Here is a 14,098-nt window from a genome sequence, read left to right as displayed (position 1 = left end):
CCCATCCCATCCCATCCCATCCCATCCCATCCCATCCCATCCCATCCCATCCCATCCCATCCCATCCCATCCCATTCCTGGCTAGGCATCATGAAGGCACTTGGGTTGAGACACGACTTTGCTCAGAGCCCCCTCCTCCTCCTCCTAGCTGTGAGGGGCCGTAGGGGTCCCAAGGATTTCCCCCAGACAACCTTTYCCCTATCCCTTCTCCCAATAAATAAAAAATAACTTAAATGTGAGGGCACCTCATAGGGACCCTCATGTGAAATTATCTGACCAGGTGTCCCCCTACTCCTCCTTCCCACCCCATTACCCCACATCCAGGGTGGGGGGTGGGCTGTGGGTGTCCTGGGGCCCCCACTGGCTGCTGGTGATGGTGGGATGAATGGATGCAGGATATGGGACTATGGGATGAACGATCCTCAGCTGCAGGATCTGGAAYGCACATCCATGGGACCCAGGATACATGGCTGCAGGACATTGGGCTGCAGACACAGGGCCACAGGATCTGGGATGCTCAGCTGCAGGATGCAGGATGCTGGGCCACGGGGTCCGGGATGCGCGGCAGAAGGATGCAGAACGCACAGCCACGGGATCCAGGATGTGCATCTGTGGGATGCCGGATGCTGGGCCGCAGGACACGTGACTGCAAGATCTGGGATGCATGGCTGCAGGATTTGGGATGCTGGGCCACAGGATGCAGGATGTGCAGCCGCAAAATCTGGGATGCTGGGCCTTGGGATGCACGGGATGCTGGATGTGCRGTGGCTGTTACTTGCGGAGCTGGAGGCTCTCCAAAAGGACGCGTTTGTGGCCAGGGTCCAGCACTCCAGCCTCCTCCAGGTCCTCCTCCGTGATGTCACTGGGAAKGAGGCAAAAATGTGGGGCTCTCTGCCCCTGAGGGGTACCCCAGCCTTGGGGGGTCCCCAGCTGAGGACGTTAGAACCCCCCCTCAGGTTGCTGTGTGCCTAGCAGCCTCCATCCTGTCCTTGCTGTGGCGTTCTGTCACCCTTGGGGGCAGTGGGGATCCCCAGAGGCAAAGGGCACCTTGAGRGCAGGAGGGACACCCAGGGGCAGAAGGCACCCCTGGGAGCAATGGGCCCCCCCCAGGGCAGCATAGAATCTTTGGGGGCAGCAGGGACCTCCAGGGGCAGCAGGGACCCCCAGAGGAAGCAAAAACCCTCAGTAGGCACCCCCCAGGGACAGTGAGAACACCCCAGGAACAGTGGGGACCATCAATGGCAGCACCCCAGGGCCTCCCCAGAACCCAGGTATCACTGTGACCCCCTGAGGAGGACATGGACCCACGGAGCTGGTCAGGCTGGTGGTGGGAGTAGGTGGGGGTCCCTCCACACCGTTTTGGGGGGCTACTCACCTGAGGAACTCCAGGTCATCCCAGCCATTGCGCACCAGCCCCTCCTCGTACCGCTCCAGCCCCAGTGCCTGCAGCCACTCGCCCACACCRGGCACTGCACCCACGCCACGACCCAGCACCTGCACCCCAAAAGCCTCAGCACCATGGGGCCCCACAAAGGGAGCCCCGGTTGAGGTGCTGAGGAGCYTCAGCATCCTGACCCCCACCCACTCTGCATCACCCACCTCCTCAGCCAGATCCTCCTGGATGCTCTCCTGGATGGAGTGAGGAGGGAAGGCAAGGGGGCGGCCATAGTCGGGGTGCAGGCAGCGGGGAGGCAGCCCCCCCTTGGCCAGCAGTGGTTGKGGGGGGACCACCCTCCCCTTCCCACCCCCGTAGTCCACCTCACTCAGTGTCTTGGCCATCTGCAGCACCGAGCAGGAGCGGTCATCCAGCAGCCCCCCCGGCAGMCCCCCGGCACCAGGCAGCCCCGCAGGAGTGGGCAGCCCCCCAACTGCAGGCAGCCCTCCAGTAACAGSCATCCCACCAGCCCCCTCCACCCCAAATCCAGCCCCAGTGGCTGGGGGTGGCCGGGGGTGCAACTTGGGCAGGGGAGTCTCGCTGAAGGCAGCAGGGTGGGGTTTGGGTTCCTCACACGCGGTGGACACYGGCAGCTCCTTGGGGGTGCCAAAGAAGGTGTTTGAGGGGAGCTCCAGCTCCCGTGGCAGTGGTGGAGGGGGGAAATCTGGTGGCGGCAGGTTGAGGGTGCCAAGGTCCTCTTCCTCATCACTTTCGCCACYGCGGCACACTGAGGGGCACCAGCGGGGCTCCGGCACTGCCACCTTGGCCTTGGGGGGCTTGCCGGGGTCYCCTGGCACCAGCAGCTGGTGGGGGACCCCCTCCAGCACGTAGTATGCCGGGTTGTTGAAGCTGTTCTTCAGGGGACCCCCCGACAGCTCTGGCACTGCCTCCGCCTTGGACCTGCGGGCACAAGGGTGAGTGTGACATCCCCAGAGTATGCCACCTCCCCCGCCCTGCCTACAATCCCTCACCAGCTTGGGGTGGCCTCGTCCCTGGGGGTGCTGCGGTGTGGAGCAGGGGGCCACGGCGCTGCTGTGGTGCTGCTCTTCTCAGGCTCCTCCGGAAGCTTCGCCAGGATGGTGGTGGAGGGCTCAGCACCRGTGGGCTTCCGCCCCGCAGACCTGGCAACAGAAGGTGTTCGGTGCCCCATGGACAGACACCCAGGACAGGGCTCACATCATCTAGRACAAGGTTCAGACCCCATGGGATGGGTCACAGCAGCCCAGGTCAGGGCTCAGATCCTCAGGATGGGGCTCTGCCCTCCATGATAGGGTTCAGCCACCAAAACACAGCCAGTACCACGTTTGGAGGCTCAGAGCCCCATCCCTGCCCGATGTGGCATGGAATTGGCATCAGGACTGTCCCCAGTCACATCCCACACACCAACCCACAGGGACACTCTGAGCAATACCCGTGCTCAGGCCCCCTGACCCGCAGGAACCAGTGCCCCCCACGCTGACGAACCCTGTCCCCCATACTTGGCATAGTCCTGCGTGGCCCTGGCGCCCAGCGACACCTTCCCTTTGCCGGCTGTTGTCTCATCCTTATCGATGCTGATCCACTCTGTCGGGGGACAGGGGCTCAGTGGTGGAGTCCTGTCACCACCATCCCCCTCAGGGTGAGGGGTCCTCACCATAGAGCCTCTCGCGGGTACCCAGGCGCTCTGTGGGCACCCGGACCTTCATGGAGCCGCGGATGTTGCCGGTCTCCTCGCCGCGGTGGGACAGGTAGGTGAGGAACTGCTGTGCTGTGCTGCCGATCATCGACTTCAGGGCGATGACACACTCCCCTGGGGGTGACAGTGGGGGAAGTTGGGGGTCTGCACCCCACAGACACCCTGTGCTGGCACAGTGCTGGAGTGAACACTCACCGTAGGACTCGTAACCRTCGAGGGATTTGACAGTGAGCAGGAGGTGCTGGTCCTGCAGGTACTCAATCTCAGAGAGGATGGGCTTCAACTGCAGCCAAGGGGATGGGATGCTGGCACTTAGTGCTGCCTGTCTGCAGCTCCCCCCAGTGCCCACCCTGTCAGCCCCCAGCCCCTCCTCACCGTGGGCAGCTGCCGTGATGACCACTGCACCTTGAGGAAGTTGATGTTGTCACTGCTCTGGCTGTCATTCTCGAAGCTCTTCTTGAACTCTGTGGTGGTAACAGGACATGGCCTCACACCATCAGCCTCCCGGGATCCCATGAGCTTTCTGGGACTCCTCTCAAGCCCTTTGGGACTCCTCACCCCTCACCTTCCAGGCAGGTAGAATAGAACTCGATGAAAAACTTCGTGCGACTGGATGTCTTCACAATGGCCTCTACGCTCTCAAACTCGATGTACGCCTGCTCTGAGGACTTGGAGAGCCCTCCATGGAGAGGCAAGGCATTGGAATCCCTCTGGGACCTCCCCATTTAGAGGGAGAGATGGGACCGTAGCGGGGCAGGGGACAACAAGGTATCYCCTTGGGCACAGGCACCTTTTTTGGAAACGAACTGGGATGTCACTCCCACCTCGAAGGAGCCAAAGACAGGCGAGTGGTCACTGGTGACGATGTCATCTGTGCACCCTGCAGCCAGTGGGGATGGGGAAGCAGTCAGGATAGAGGGGTGACTGCCCCCAGAACAGTGACAAGGCTGCTGGGGATGGTCACACTGCTCACCGTAAGCATTGCAGTTGACATGAGTCTCAGGGTAGGATTTCCAGAGGATGCGGTCACACCAGGATGGCACGTTGGTACGCACCTGGCAGGGGTGGGGGTTCAGGTTAGGGTGTCCTCCACTCCCCTGACTCCCCCCTGCCCAGCACCTACCCCCGTGGGCTTCTGCTTGTGCCAGACGTAGGTGTCCCGGGAGCCTCGCTCATAACGGTAGGTTGGGGGGAAGGTGATCTCCTCCTCACCTRCAGGGACACCAACGGGTCAGGACAGTCCTGACAGAAAGGGCTGTACCCCTAGACCCTTCCAGAGCCCCCAAGTCCTCACCGAAGCGCAGGAACACCTTGTGTTTCTCCTTCTCCAGGTTGAGCTGATCCACCTTCAGCAGCGGCTCCAGCTCCTTGCGGCTGATGTAGTTGAGGATCTCCTGTGGGGACAAAGGGGCTGGCACTGGGCTGGGTCAGGGGGACTATGACACCTCCACACCCCACCCCCTTCTCCTGACCTGGATGTCCATGTCCAGGCGGTAATTGAGGTCCCCAAACCAGAAGAGGTGGGTGAAGCGAAGGGAGATGTCAAAGGAGCTCAGYTGCTTATCCCCCAGTGAGAGCAGGCGCAGGATGTCCAGGTAGTTCTGGTTCCTCCTGAAGCAGGGGACAKRGGGACAGGATATCACAGACACTGGRGCAGGGGCAACAGCCCCCTCCTGGCCCAGCCCAGGGTGGGGATGCTCACCGTGCYGTCTTCTCATTGCCAGAAGTGAGGTGGCAGTTGACAAAGCCAAAGGAAGTGCCATTGAACATGAAGGAGACACCCACAGCACCCTTGTTCCCTGTGAGGACATGGGGACATGGGATGGGATCAGGCAACCCCTGATCTTACCAGGGGACAGGCACCCAGCTGGTCCCAGGTCACAGCGATGGGGCACAGTCCCCACCCAGCCATCCATCACAGGCACGTGCAGCCTGGCACAAGCCCAGAGCCCTCCTCATGAAACACCCCCCAGAGCCCCCCTCGGGCAAAGCACACTCATCCAGAGCTTCCCCATGCAATGCAAACATTCCCAGAGCTTGCTCTGTGCACCACACATAAAGCCCTGTGCATGAAACACACGCAGACCCCTCCTCATGCAACACACATGCTCTGGGACCCCCCCTGAGCATCAACAAGACTCCCCCTCATGCAACACAAGTCAGGACAAGCACACGGGGACCCCTCCCCATGCAATGCACACATACCAGGACTCCCCATCAAGCAAGGTACACATGCTGAGACTCCTCCTCATGCAACACATGGAACAATAGGACCCTCCCCACAATGCAGATACCCCAGCACCCCTTAGTGCAGTGCACGCCCCCTATATCCCCCTGTACCCTGCTGCGCCCCTACCGAGGGTGTTGGCGATCCCTGTCTTGACGCTGGAGGTGCTGACGTGGCTGATGCGGTTCTCGTGCTCTGGCTTCACCAGCACCACCACCTTGATGTTCCACAGGGACTGCATGGCCACCTGTGGGCCCCAGCACCCTCAGCCCCTGCCAGCATGTGCTGGGGCCCCCGGGGCCATGGGGGCTCCTCTGGTGCATCCACGGGGGATGCTCATTACTGCTTCATCCCRGCCTCTCCCGCCAAGGGCCGCTCCCCAAAAAATCCCACCACCATCAAACAGTATCCACAGCTACCCAGCACCACCGGACAGTACCCCAAAATATCTGATGTCAGTAGACCTGGAGCACCACAGCCACCTAGCACAAGACAACCCCAGAACAGCCCGTGTCACAGAGCCAGAGCACAGACACCCCCAGGACACTGGACATCACACACCTCCTCCACCCACCGGTGCTTGCACTCCACAGCCCCCCAGGGTCCCTGGACACCCTGACTCTTACCGGCCGGTACTCAACCTCTGTGAAGTCCTTGAGGACAGTRCGCAGAAAGTCCACCCACTCCTTATCTCCCAGAGAATTTTCCTGGGTGCCGAAGACGTAGATGTCATGGGGGATGGCCATCGTCACCTCATCCAGGGTCTTGCCCAACCCCTTGGAGGTGAACCATGAATTGATGTTCTTGGGAGGGGGAACACTGCCTGCAGGGGGGACAGCACAGTTAGGGGGGACTCCAGGGCCTTGACACCACACCGTGGTTGCCCCCGGCCCCACTAACCCATATTCCAGGTTCCAATGAAGATGGAGATCATGTCAGGCTCATCCTGGTGAGAATGCTTGTTCTTCATCAGCTGCAGGAGCTGGCAGAAGGCCTCACGCTTCTACAGGAGGTGATAGTGAGAGGAGCCCACAACCCTCTCTAGCCCCCCTGCTTTGGCTCAGCCAAACCTGGCACCTCCTGGGCATGGGGGACCGCCCCAGGGACACGATCCAGCCATCAGGCACTGGCACCCARCACCTGTCCCCAAGCCCTACCAGGGCCCAAGGTTAAAATTCTGCCCCACCCCATCCCTACAAGGGACCCCTTGCCCCCCTCCACCCCCAGCTGAGCATTACCCACCCGGGCACTGACGAAAACAAAGTCCTTCCGTTGCGTTTTATCCTTTTCCTTCTCAAAAACGATGCCCAGTTTGTTCTGCACCCGCTGTGACTTGATCAGCTGCCGGACTGGGGAGGAGTGGCAAGAGCTGGGAGGACACTGGGTGCCAGCTGGGTGCTGGAACCCCCCCAGTCCATGCTTTGGGGGACCCCAAGGATGGGGACACCCCTGGCATGAGGAAACCCACCACTTCCAGCCCACCACTGAGCCCCACAGGGATGCTCCACAGTACAAAGGCAGTCCCACAATTGCTGGGGTCCCCTGGATGCCTCCCCACTCACTCTTGTCATGGGTGAAYGTGTTCCAGTCCTCCTGGGAGTCCTTCTGCTTCTTCAGCACCACCAGCTTTCCCCCCTCCACGTCCACGCTCAGCGTGTACTTCTGTGACTTCCCGATCTTGGTCAGGTCCCCCAGGGTGATATCCAGCTTCACCTGCCAAGGGACACTGGGATGAGGGAGGACACASGGAACACCCTACCACCCAATCTGGCATCTGGCCTCCCTCAGAGACACCTAGGGATCTATTCCCTCAGTGTCACACTGGAGGCACTCAGTTGATGCTGAAATTGCCTCAAAACTCCAAAACTGAGCAGGGCAGGGGGTAGGGTAGGGCTCACCTCGAAGGTCTGCACTGGGATGCTCTTGGCCTTGCGGGAGAGGGGCTGGGGGGGRCTGGCGGGGGTGGCCGAGCTCATCTCCTGCAGGGCCTTTAGTGCCTGCCAGAGTCCCCAGCAGGGTCAGCCGAGTGCCCACCAGTCCCCCCAGCTCCACCAACCCCTCCAGTCCCACCAATGTCCCAAGCCCCACCAGCCCTCACAGCCCACAAGGCCCCATCAGCCCTCTCAGCCCTACCAGTGCCACCTTCACTGGCCCTCCACAGTCCTACTGGTGCCTCAATCCCAAAAGCCCACCCCCAACCCCCCAGCCTCCCAGCTCCCCCAGCCCAGCAATCCCCACCAGCTGTCCAGACCCACCACTGCTGTCAGCTCCACAGTCCCTCCAGTCCATCCAGACCCGTCAGGACACCCCCATCAAGACATCCACCCCTGCCTCCCCAGCCTTACCTTCTTCTCAATGGAGGACAGGAAATCTTTCAGCACAGAAAGYTTCAGCACCAGGCTCTCCAGCTCCTGCTCTCCGCTCTGCCCTGCCGTCTAGAACCCCCAGCAGGTCACCCCAGCATTGGGATGTGACCCCCAGACCCACCCCAGATCCTCTCCCCTCCCCCCCTCCCCCAAAGTGGCAGGGCCCACCACACCCTGGGATGGGGCAGGATGGTGAGTGTTTTTCCACGGGCTTTCCCACCACCCATGAACGGTGCCATAGTAGAATCTGTGGGCATGGTCCCTGGTGGGAGGCTGCCACTACTGTGAACCGATATTCCTCTCACCTGCTGCAGGATTTTGGAGACCATGGAGGAGCTCTGCTGGTCAAATACCTTGGAGAGGATCTCCAGCCCTGCCAGCACCTTGTCCACCTCACTGAAGGGGCAAGAGAAACTGGTTCAGTGGATGGCACAGATATCCCTCCATCTGTCCATCTATCCCAGCATGCAGCACCCACCTGTGAAGGCGTTTGCAGGAGGTGACGAGGGTCTTGTTGAGGTGGGGGAGGCTGTTGGCYCCTCCCTTCACCGCCTCCAGGTCCAGGGTGTAGCTGCCCTTCAAGTACTCATGGGAGATGCTGCTGAGTCCATTGGGGCTGCAGGGAGAGCATCTAGGCAGTGAGAGCCAGCAGGGAGGAACAGGGGACAAACAGGGGACAGGCAGGAGACAGACAGACCCTCACCTCTCCACTGGCCCCTCGGGCACAGTTGGTCCCAGGCCAGTGGGGCTGAGCCCCACCGAGGTGCTGGAGAAGCTGGTGGAGCCGGAGCGTGGTGGCAATGGTGGCTTCTCATCCTCTCCATCTGCAATGGGGCAATGAGGGGGCCAATCACTGCCACCCTAGGAGTCTCAGGACCCTGTTCACCCACCCATGTCACCCTGCCATACCAGAGTAGTCCCTGTCCTCCACGGTCTCCTTCTCTTTCTCCCTCTCGACAGGGAAGAGCAGGGTGCAGACCAGCCCCTGGTTGGGCTGCAGGTATAGGGCAATCAGCTCACTGAGCGTCTTGAAGCGCCGCACCTGCACCCCTTGTGAYGTCTGCGGGGACATGGGGACACCGGGGCCATCAGCGCCAGCAACCAGCATCACTGGAGACACCACCAAGCAGGGAACCCACCATGCAGGGATGCCACTATGCAGGGACACCCATGAAGGGGTGTCCCCAAACAGGATTCTCCCCAGGCATGGACACTAGCATGCAGGGACCCCCAGGCAGGGATAACACCATGCAAGGACCCCCTCATGCAGAGCTGACACTGCGCAGGGATGTTGCCATGAAAGGAGATTCCCCATGCAGGGACCCCCTCATGCAGAACTGACACTGCGCAGGGATGTTGCCATGAAAGGAGATTCCCCATGCAGGGACCCCCTCATGCTGACTCCCATACAAGGATCCTCCCATGCAGGGATGCTGCTGTGCAGGAACCCCTCCATACAGGGACCCTCATGCAGTATGGTGACCCCACACGCCCACAGTGGGGAGCAGGGCCCAGTGCGACGGCATAGTGCCGTGGTGCCACCTGCAGGGCTGGTCGGTAGGCTGGCAGGGTGCAGGCAGCAGCCAGCCATCCCTTGCCTCCTCCCTCCCAGGGGCAGCTTTTCCTGCCCGCCTGGCCAGCACAAAGAGAGTACTGTTGCTCTAAAAATACCCAATGCGGCCRGCCAAGACGGGCACAGCCAAGCCATCCGGCACAGCCGGGCACACGCGTGGCACTGGGCCAGGGCTGAGCCCGGCACAGCCACCCAGCACAGCCAGAGAGACCGGCAAACTCACAGCATGAGGTCAACAATGAGCACTACAAATCTGGAGACCCCCCACTGCCCATGAGGCAGAGGGTGTCCCATGCCCGCGCTGCCCACCTGCACGGCCAGGAAATCCTCCTCGTCCGGCAGGATGCGGTAGGTGTGGACGTGTTTCTGGAACCTGTGGCAGCAGGGAGGGCATCAGGGTGCTGGGGATTGGGTGGCATCCCCCCACCAGCCTGCTTGGCCCCCAACAGCCCCAAAGGGATGTCCAGTACTCATCCAGCCAGACCCTACTTCACTAGCACCCAATAACACCACACAGTGGTATTGGAGTGAGGAGATCCAGTACCACTATTCCCCACGGCACGCAATGAGCTGACATGGAAACCCATTGAAAATCCATGGGAAAATGCTTGCAGGATGGGTGCTGGGAGTCCTGGGTAGGTGCTGGGAGTCTCAGAGTGGCACCCCTGCTTGCTCCRACCCCACCATCAACACCACTGGGGCTGCTGACCCAGCCGCACTGACTGTGTGCCAGAGGCAGTGTCCTCAGCCCACAGCACAGGCAGGAGCTGGCAGGCGCAGGCAGGAGCTGGCAGGAGCAGGCAGGACCTGGCAGCCAGGATGCCAGGAAACAATTTATTTTCCAGTGGAAGCTGACAGGAACCAGGGACGTGATCCCAGGGCAGGGGGTGACGGGCAGCACTAAGAGATGAAGTGACAACATCAGCGGGTGCAAGGAGCAGGACTGGGACCCCAGGCGTGTCCTCTCCCCACTTCAGAGACTTCAGGAGACAGGGAGCGCCGACACTGCCAGACCTCCCCACAACAGTGCTGTCAGCAGGGACAGCAGTGGCTCCTGGGCTGGCCTCTGGCCACAGAGGTCACCATAAGCATTGAGGCAGCTGTCACCACACCAGGGCCACCGGTCCACTCAGCTGCTATGCTCCCTGCCCTAGTGGCACCTCGACACATGGCTGGAGGACTGGAACAAGGCAGCATCCATCCCCCCACACACACTGTGCTGTGTCACTGGATGGGGTGCCATGTCCCCACATCCCACCCCATGGTGTCAGACCCCCTGGTGTCATCCTACAGTGCTGGTTACCCTCATGCCGTCCCACAGCACCAGGTCCCCTGGGGCCACCACACTCCCTGCAGTGCCAGGTACCCCATTTCTCCTCCCTTGCCTGCAGGTACAACCTACCACAGCACTCTTGGGGTCATCCCGAGTGGCACAATGCCCAGTCTGGGGAACCCTCCAAGTGGCAGGGGGGACTGAATGAGAATCCACCATGGGCAGACTGCATGGAAAATGCCGCTGGAGTGGGTGAGGGAATAAGGAGTTCCCAGCTCGAAGGAGTCTGTGGGAGAATCCCAGCTGGTGGCATGGGGGTGCACAAAGATGCACCCTCCAACAAGGGGGTCTCTGTGGGAAGTCCTAATACACAGTTGGGTCTCCACAGCAGGGACACTAGAGAGGGTGTGATGGGGGAGTGCAAGAGGAACCTTAGCACATAACCAGTACGTAGAACTCCAAATTGGATAGGCAAGGAGCAGGACCCCTAGGAGGAACCTCAGCTGTGGGGGAGGACAAGGGGCTCTCTATGGATACYTGGTGGGGGGCTGGAGGTGCACAGCACAGGGGGTGGGCGGTACAGGGGAGGGCAGTACAGAGGAGACTGCAGGGCCCCCCTGGCTGCCCAGTCCCACTGCTGGCGGCTGCTATTTTGGTGAGCAGCGACGGGGGGGGCAGAGAACACCGGGCTTGGGCACAAAGAGCCTTTATGCGGGAGCACCGGGACTCCCCTGTCAGCTCTGACGCGCAGCCAGCACCCTGCCACGGCCCTGCCAGCACAGCGGGCACCCCCATGTCCCCACTGCCCCATGGCACAGAGGGGCACCTATCACCCTACTCCACCAAGAGCAGTGTGTGGGCACTCTGGCGAGGGGGACGCCACACACCCACTGGCACCACCCTGGCACTGGTGCCCCCATGAACTAGCAGCTAGTGCAGATGGAGGCTTCAAGCCCCTGTGCTCCTATGGGACACCACACCAGGACCATCCCCATTGGCACTGCTCACCAACTGGCAATGCCAGCACACCCTGCTGTGCTACCAGCGTGTGCCAGCCCTGTGGGTTCCAGGGATGCCCCAATATCACAGTGAGGCCACAAGTGTGACACCCTGGCATGCCATGGTGAAATGCCCCAGTGTGCCATGGCAAGGCCACCGCAAGCTATCCTGGAGTGCCACATCCAGCCTGGCGAGGCCATGGCACACCAGCGGGAGGGTTAAAGGAAGCCGACATTGCYGGGATCCTGCTGCAGTTGCCTTTCCTCCTCCTGACCCTGYAGCTATTTTTAGGGCCCAGYAATAGCTGGGGCCAATGGTCCYACAGCCCTGTCCACCCACTCGCTGRMAATGGGGATGCCTGGCGAGATCACACCACCAGGGACTCCCACTGGTCCTTGCTGGAGTGAAGTCCCCCAACTTGGCATCTCCATGACAGGCTTTGCCACGCTGCTTGGTCCCATCCCACAGCTCATCCATGTGGCACCCACAGCCTCCTCGCCAGGCAGCGAGAGATGTGACAGACACCCCTCACCCAGGCACCTGMATCACGATGCTGTCTGCAGCCCCCTGTCACCCATGCTGATACAACAATGTCCCTCAGCCCTGTGGCACCATSAGGTGCCAGAATARTGTTCTCTCCCAGTGCCATGCCCCRGTGCTGCTTGCCAGCCCAGCTTTCCAGTGGGGAGCCGGAGCCCAGAGCCACGCTGTGCTCACATGGCTGGTAAACAGCATTTGCCACTGTCCACGGGGAAGGAGAACCATGCCACCATGAAGGCTGCATGCCTGGCACCTGCATGTGGCACCAGCACACAGCAGCCCCAGGCCAGGGCAGGTCAACTCAGAGTGAACTCCCAGTTCTCCCACAGGCTCTCAGGGCAGAAAAAAACTTTGAGTTGAGGTGCCCTCACCACCACTCCATAACCACATCAAGGTCCAGGTGCTGGCACAGGTAGCCAGCCTCGAGCAGAGCCAGTGGCATGCCCCGGGAACTCCCTGGGAACGCAACAGCACATGGAACATCACCAGCATACCAAGGTGCCAGAGGCCCCAGGTATGGTGGGGTGCTGTGGTGCACCACCAGGCAAAGGCATTTCAGGACCCCCGGGGCTATCAGCACTCACCCATGACSTGGCACAAGCTGGGAGCCATGGAGTCCCATGGCACGACTCAAGGGCACAGAGCCATCCAGCCCCTCCAGGCTGGGGACTCCCAGACACGAGGTCAGGAGCTGGGGACCCTGAGTGCCATGGGTAGGCTAAGGGACCTCAAAGGTGTGGGGTAGGGGTCAGACCCCCATCTCACAGACCCCTGTGGYAGCAAGGATGACTTTCACAGATGCCTGGCACCAACCCAGTATCTCCCCAGTGCTGAGGTATCCCCAGCCCCTCCAMGTCACCCCATCTGCTGGTGTCTGGTCCCCTGGGACTCACAGGCCAGAGTAGATGCCATTCTCCTGGTGCCCTGTGTCCCAGAAGTGCCAGTGCCCCTCCGAATCCCGAGRTCTCCTCGTGTCTGTGCCCCCTCAGCATCCACGGACCACAGCTGTTCCAGTCCCCCTGTGCCCAGTTCCCCAAATTCCTAGCAATCCCCACAGTACCGGTGACCCCCATGTCCACTATGTCCCCCCAGGCGGGTCTCCCCCTATGCCTGCTGCCCTCTTCACGTTGGTGTCCCCCCTCAGTGCTTCCTGAATGCTCCCCTGGATCCCTTCCAATGATTCCCACTGCTCCCCCKGCCACCGCTCCCTCGGTGCACCGCCCCCCCCCGTCTTCGGTGCCTCTTCCACTGTTCTTCTTGGCCCCCCGCCAGCGCTTCCCTGGACACCCGCCCTGTGTACCCCAGTGCTCTCCCGAATCCCCGCAGTGACACCCCCTCCACGACGACCCAGTGTTGCCCTTGGTACCTCGCTAGTGCTCCTCCAAATCCTCCCCGCTGTTCGCCCAGGACCCAGCCCCGGCTCCCCTCCCGACCCCCTGCTCTCCTCGGACCACCCCCGAGGCCTCTCCGGTGCCCCGCTGAACACTCCACTCCTACGCCCGGATCTCCCCCGGTACCCCCGCCCCGTGCCTCTCCCGGGACTSTCCAAAGCTCCGGCGGTTCCTCCCGCTGCTGCTCCCCCAGGGTCGCCCTCAGCCCTCACCCCGACACTCTGCCCGTGCCTCCGCAGCTCCCACGGCCTCGCGCCGGTCCCCTCCCGGTGCCCCGCTTCAATCRCTCCCGGTGGCTGCTCCCGGATCTCCCCGTACGCCTCCCCGGTACCTCATGGGTGTCCCCCCGGCACCTCCCCGCCCGTACCCCACTCACAGCAGGCAAAGCGCGTAGGCCCCCGCCACGCTCTCGCTGTCCCGCACCAGGAAGCTGCCGTCCCGCCCGGCCCGCGCCAGCTGCTCCTCGGCCGCCGCCCGGCTCAGGTCCCGGTGGTACCAGAGGGGCAGCGGCACCGGGGCCGCCCCTCCTGCGCCCCCCGAGCCCCCCGCGCCCGCCATGCTCTGCCGCCGGGGCCGCGCCGCGGGGCCGCGCTCTGAGGGGGAGGGGGGACCCGCGGGG

The 14,098-nt window shown here is 62.0% G+C and overlaps 1 protein-coding gene across 2 annotated transcripts; it reads right to left on the bottom strand.

Moving 5' to 3' along the window:
* Nucleotides 1-56: 56 nt before the first annotated feature.
* Nucleotides 57-14,064, bottom strand: INPPL1 (inositol polyphosphate phosphatase like 1). Of its 2 annotated transcripts, XM_057377007.1 has the most exons (28): nucleotides 13,856-14,063; nucleotides 9,586-9,649; nucleotides 8,613-8,763; nucleotides 8,407-8,527; nucleotides 8,182-8,319; nucleotides 8,009-8,099; nucleotides 7,683-7,772; nucleotides 7,236-7,334; nucleotides 6,900-7,050; nucleotides 6,580-6,686; nucleotides 6,238-6,340; nucleotides 5,964-6,160; nucleotides 5,467-5,584; nucleotides 4,813-4,909; nucleotides 4,583-4,721; nucleotides 4,405-4,504; nucleotides 4,234-4,322; nucleotides 4,084-4,165; nucleotides 3,901-3,990; nucleotides 3,676-3,789; nucleotides 3,486-3,574; nucleotides 3,306-3,393; nucleotides 3,069-3,224; nucleotides 2,914-2,998; nucleotides 2,407-2,556; nucleotides 1,600-2,335; nucleotides 1,376-1,494; nucleotides 57-862 (listed from the first exon to the last, which is right to left on the bottom strand). In XM_057377007.1, exons 1-28 carry the CDS (start codon nucleotides 14,035-14,037, stop codon nucleotides 772-774), a joined length of 3,837 nt encoding a protein of 1,278 aa, XP_057232990.1. In that variant the 5' UTR covers nucleotides 14,038-14,063; the 3' UTR covers nucleotides 57-771. The 2 variants fall into 2 exon arrangements, with proteins under 2 accessions (XP_057232990.1, XP_057232989.1); XM_057377006.1 differs by having other exon boundaries at nucleotides 1,376-2,335; nucleotides 13,856-14,064.
* Nucleotides 14,065-14,098: the final 34 nt, after the last annotated feature.

Source organism: Malurus melanocephalus, unplaced genomic scaffold (genome assembly GCF_030028575.1).
Source record: "Malurus melanocephalus ecotype Western Australia unplaced genomic scaffold, MMel_1.1 scaffold_298, whole genome shotgun sequence".
Lineage (NCBI taxonomy): Eukaryota > Metazoa > Chordata > Aves > Passeriformes > Maluridae > Malurus > Malurus melanocephalus.
The sequence above is the reverse complement of the archived record's forward strand: the minus strand, read 5'-3'. Positions and strand labels throughout refer to the sequence as shown.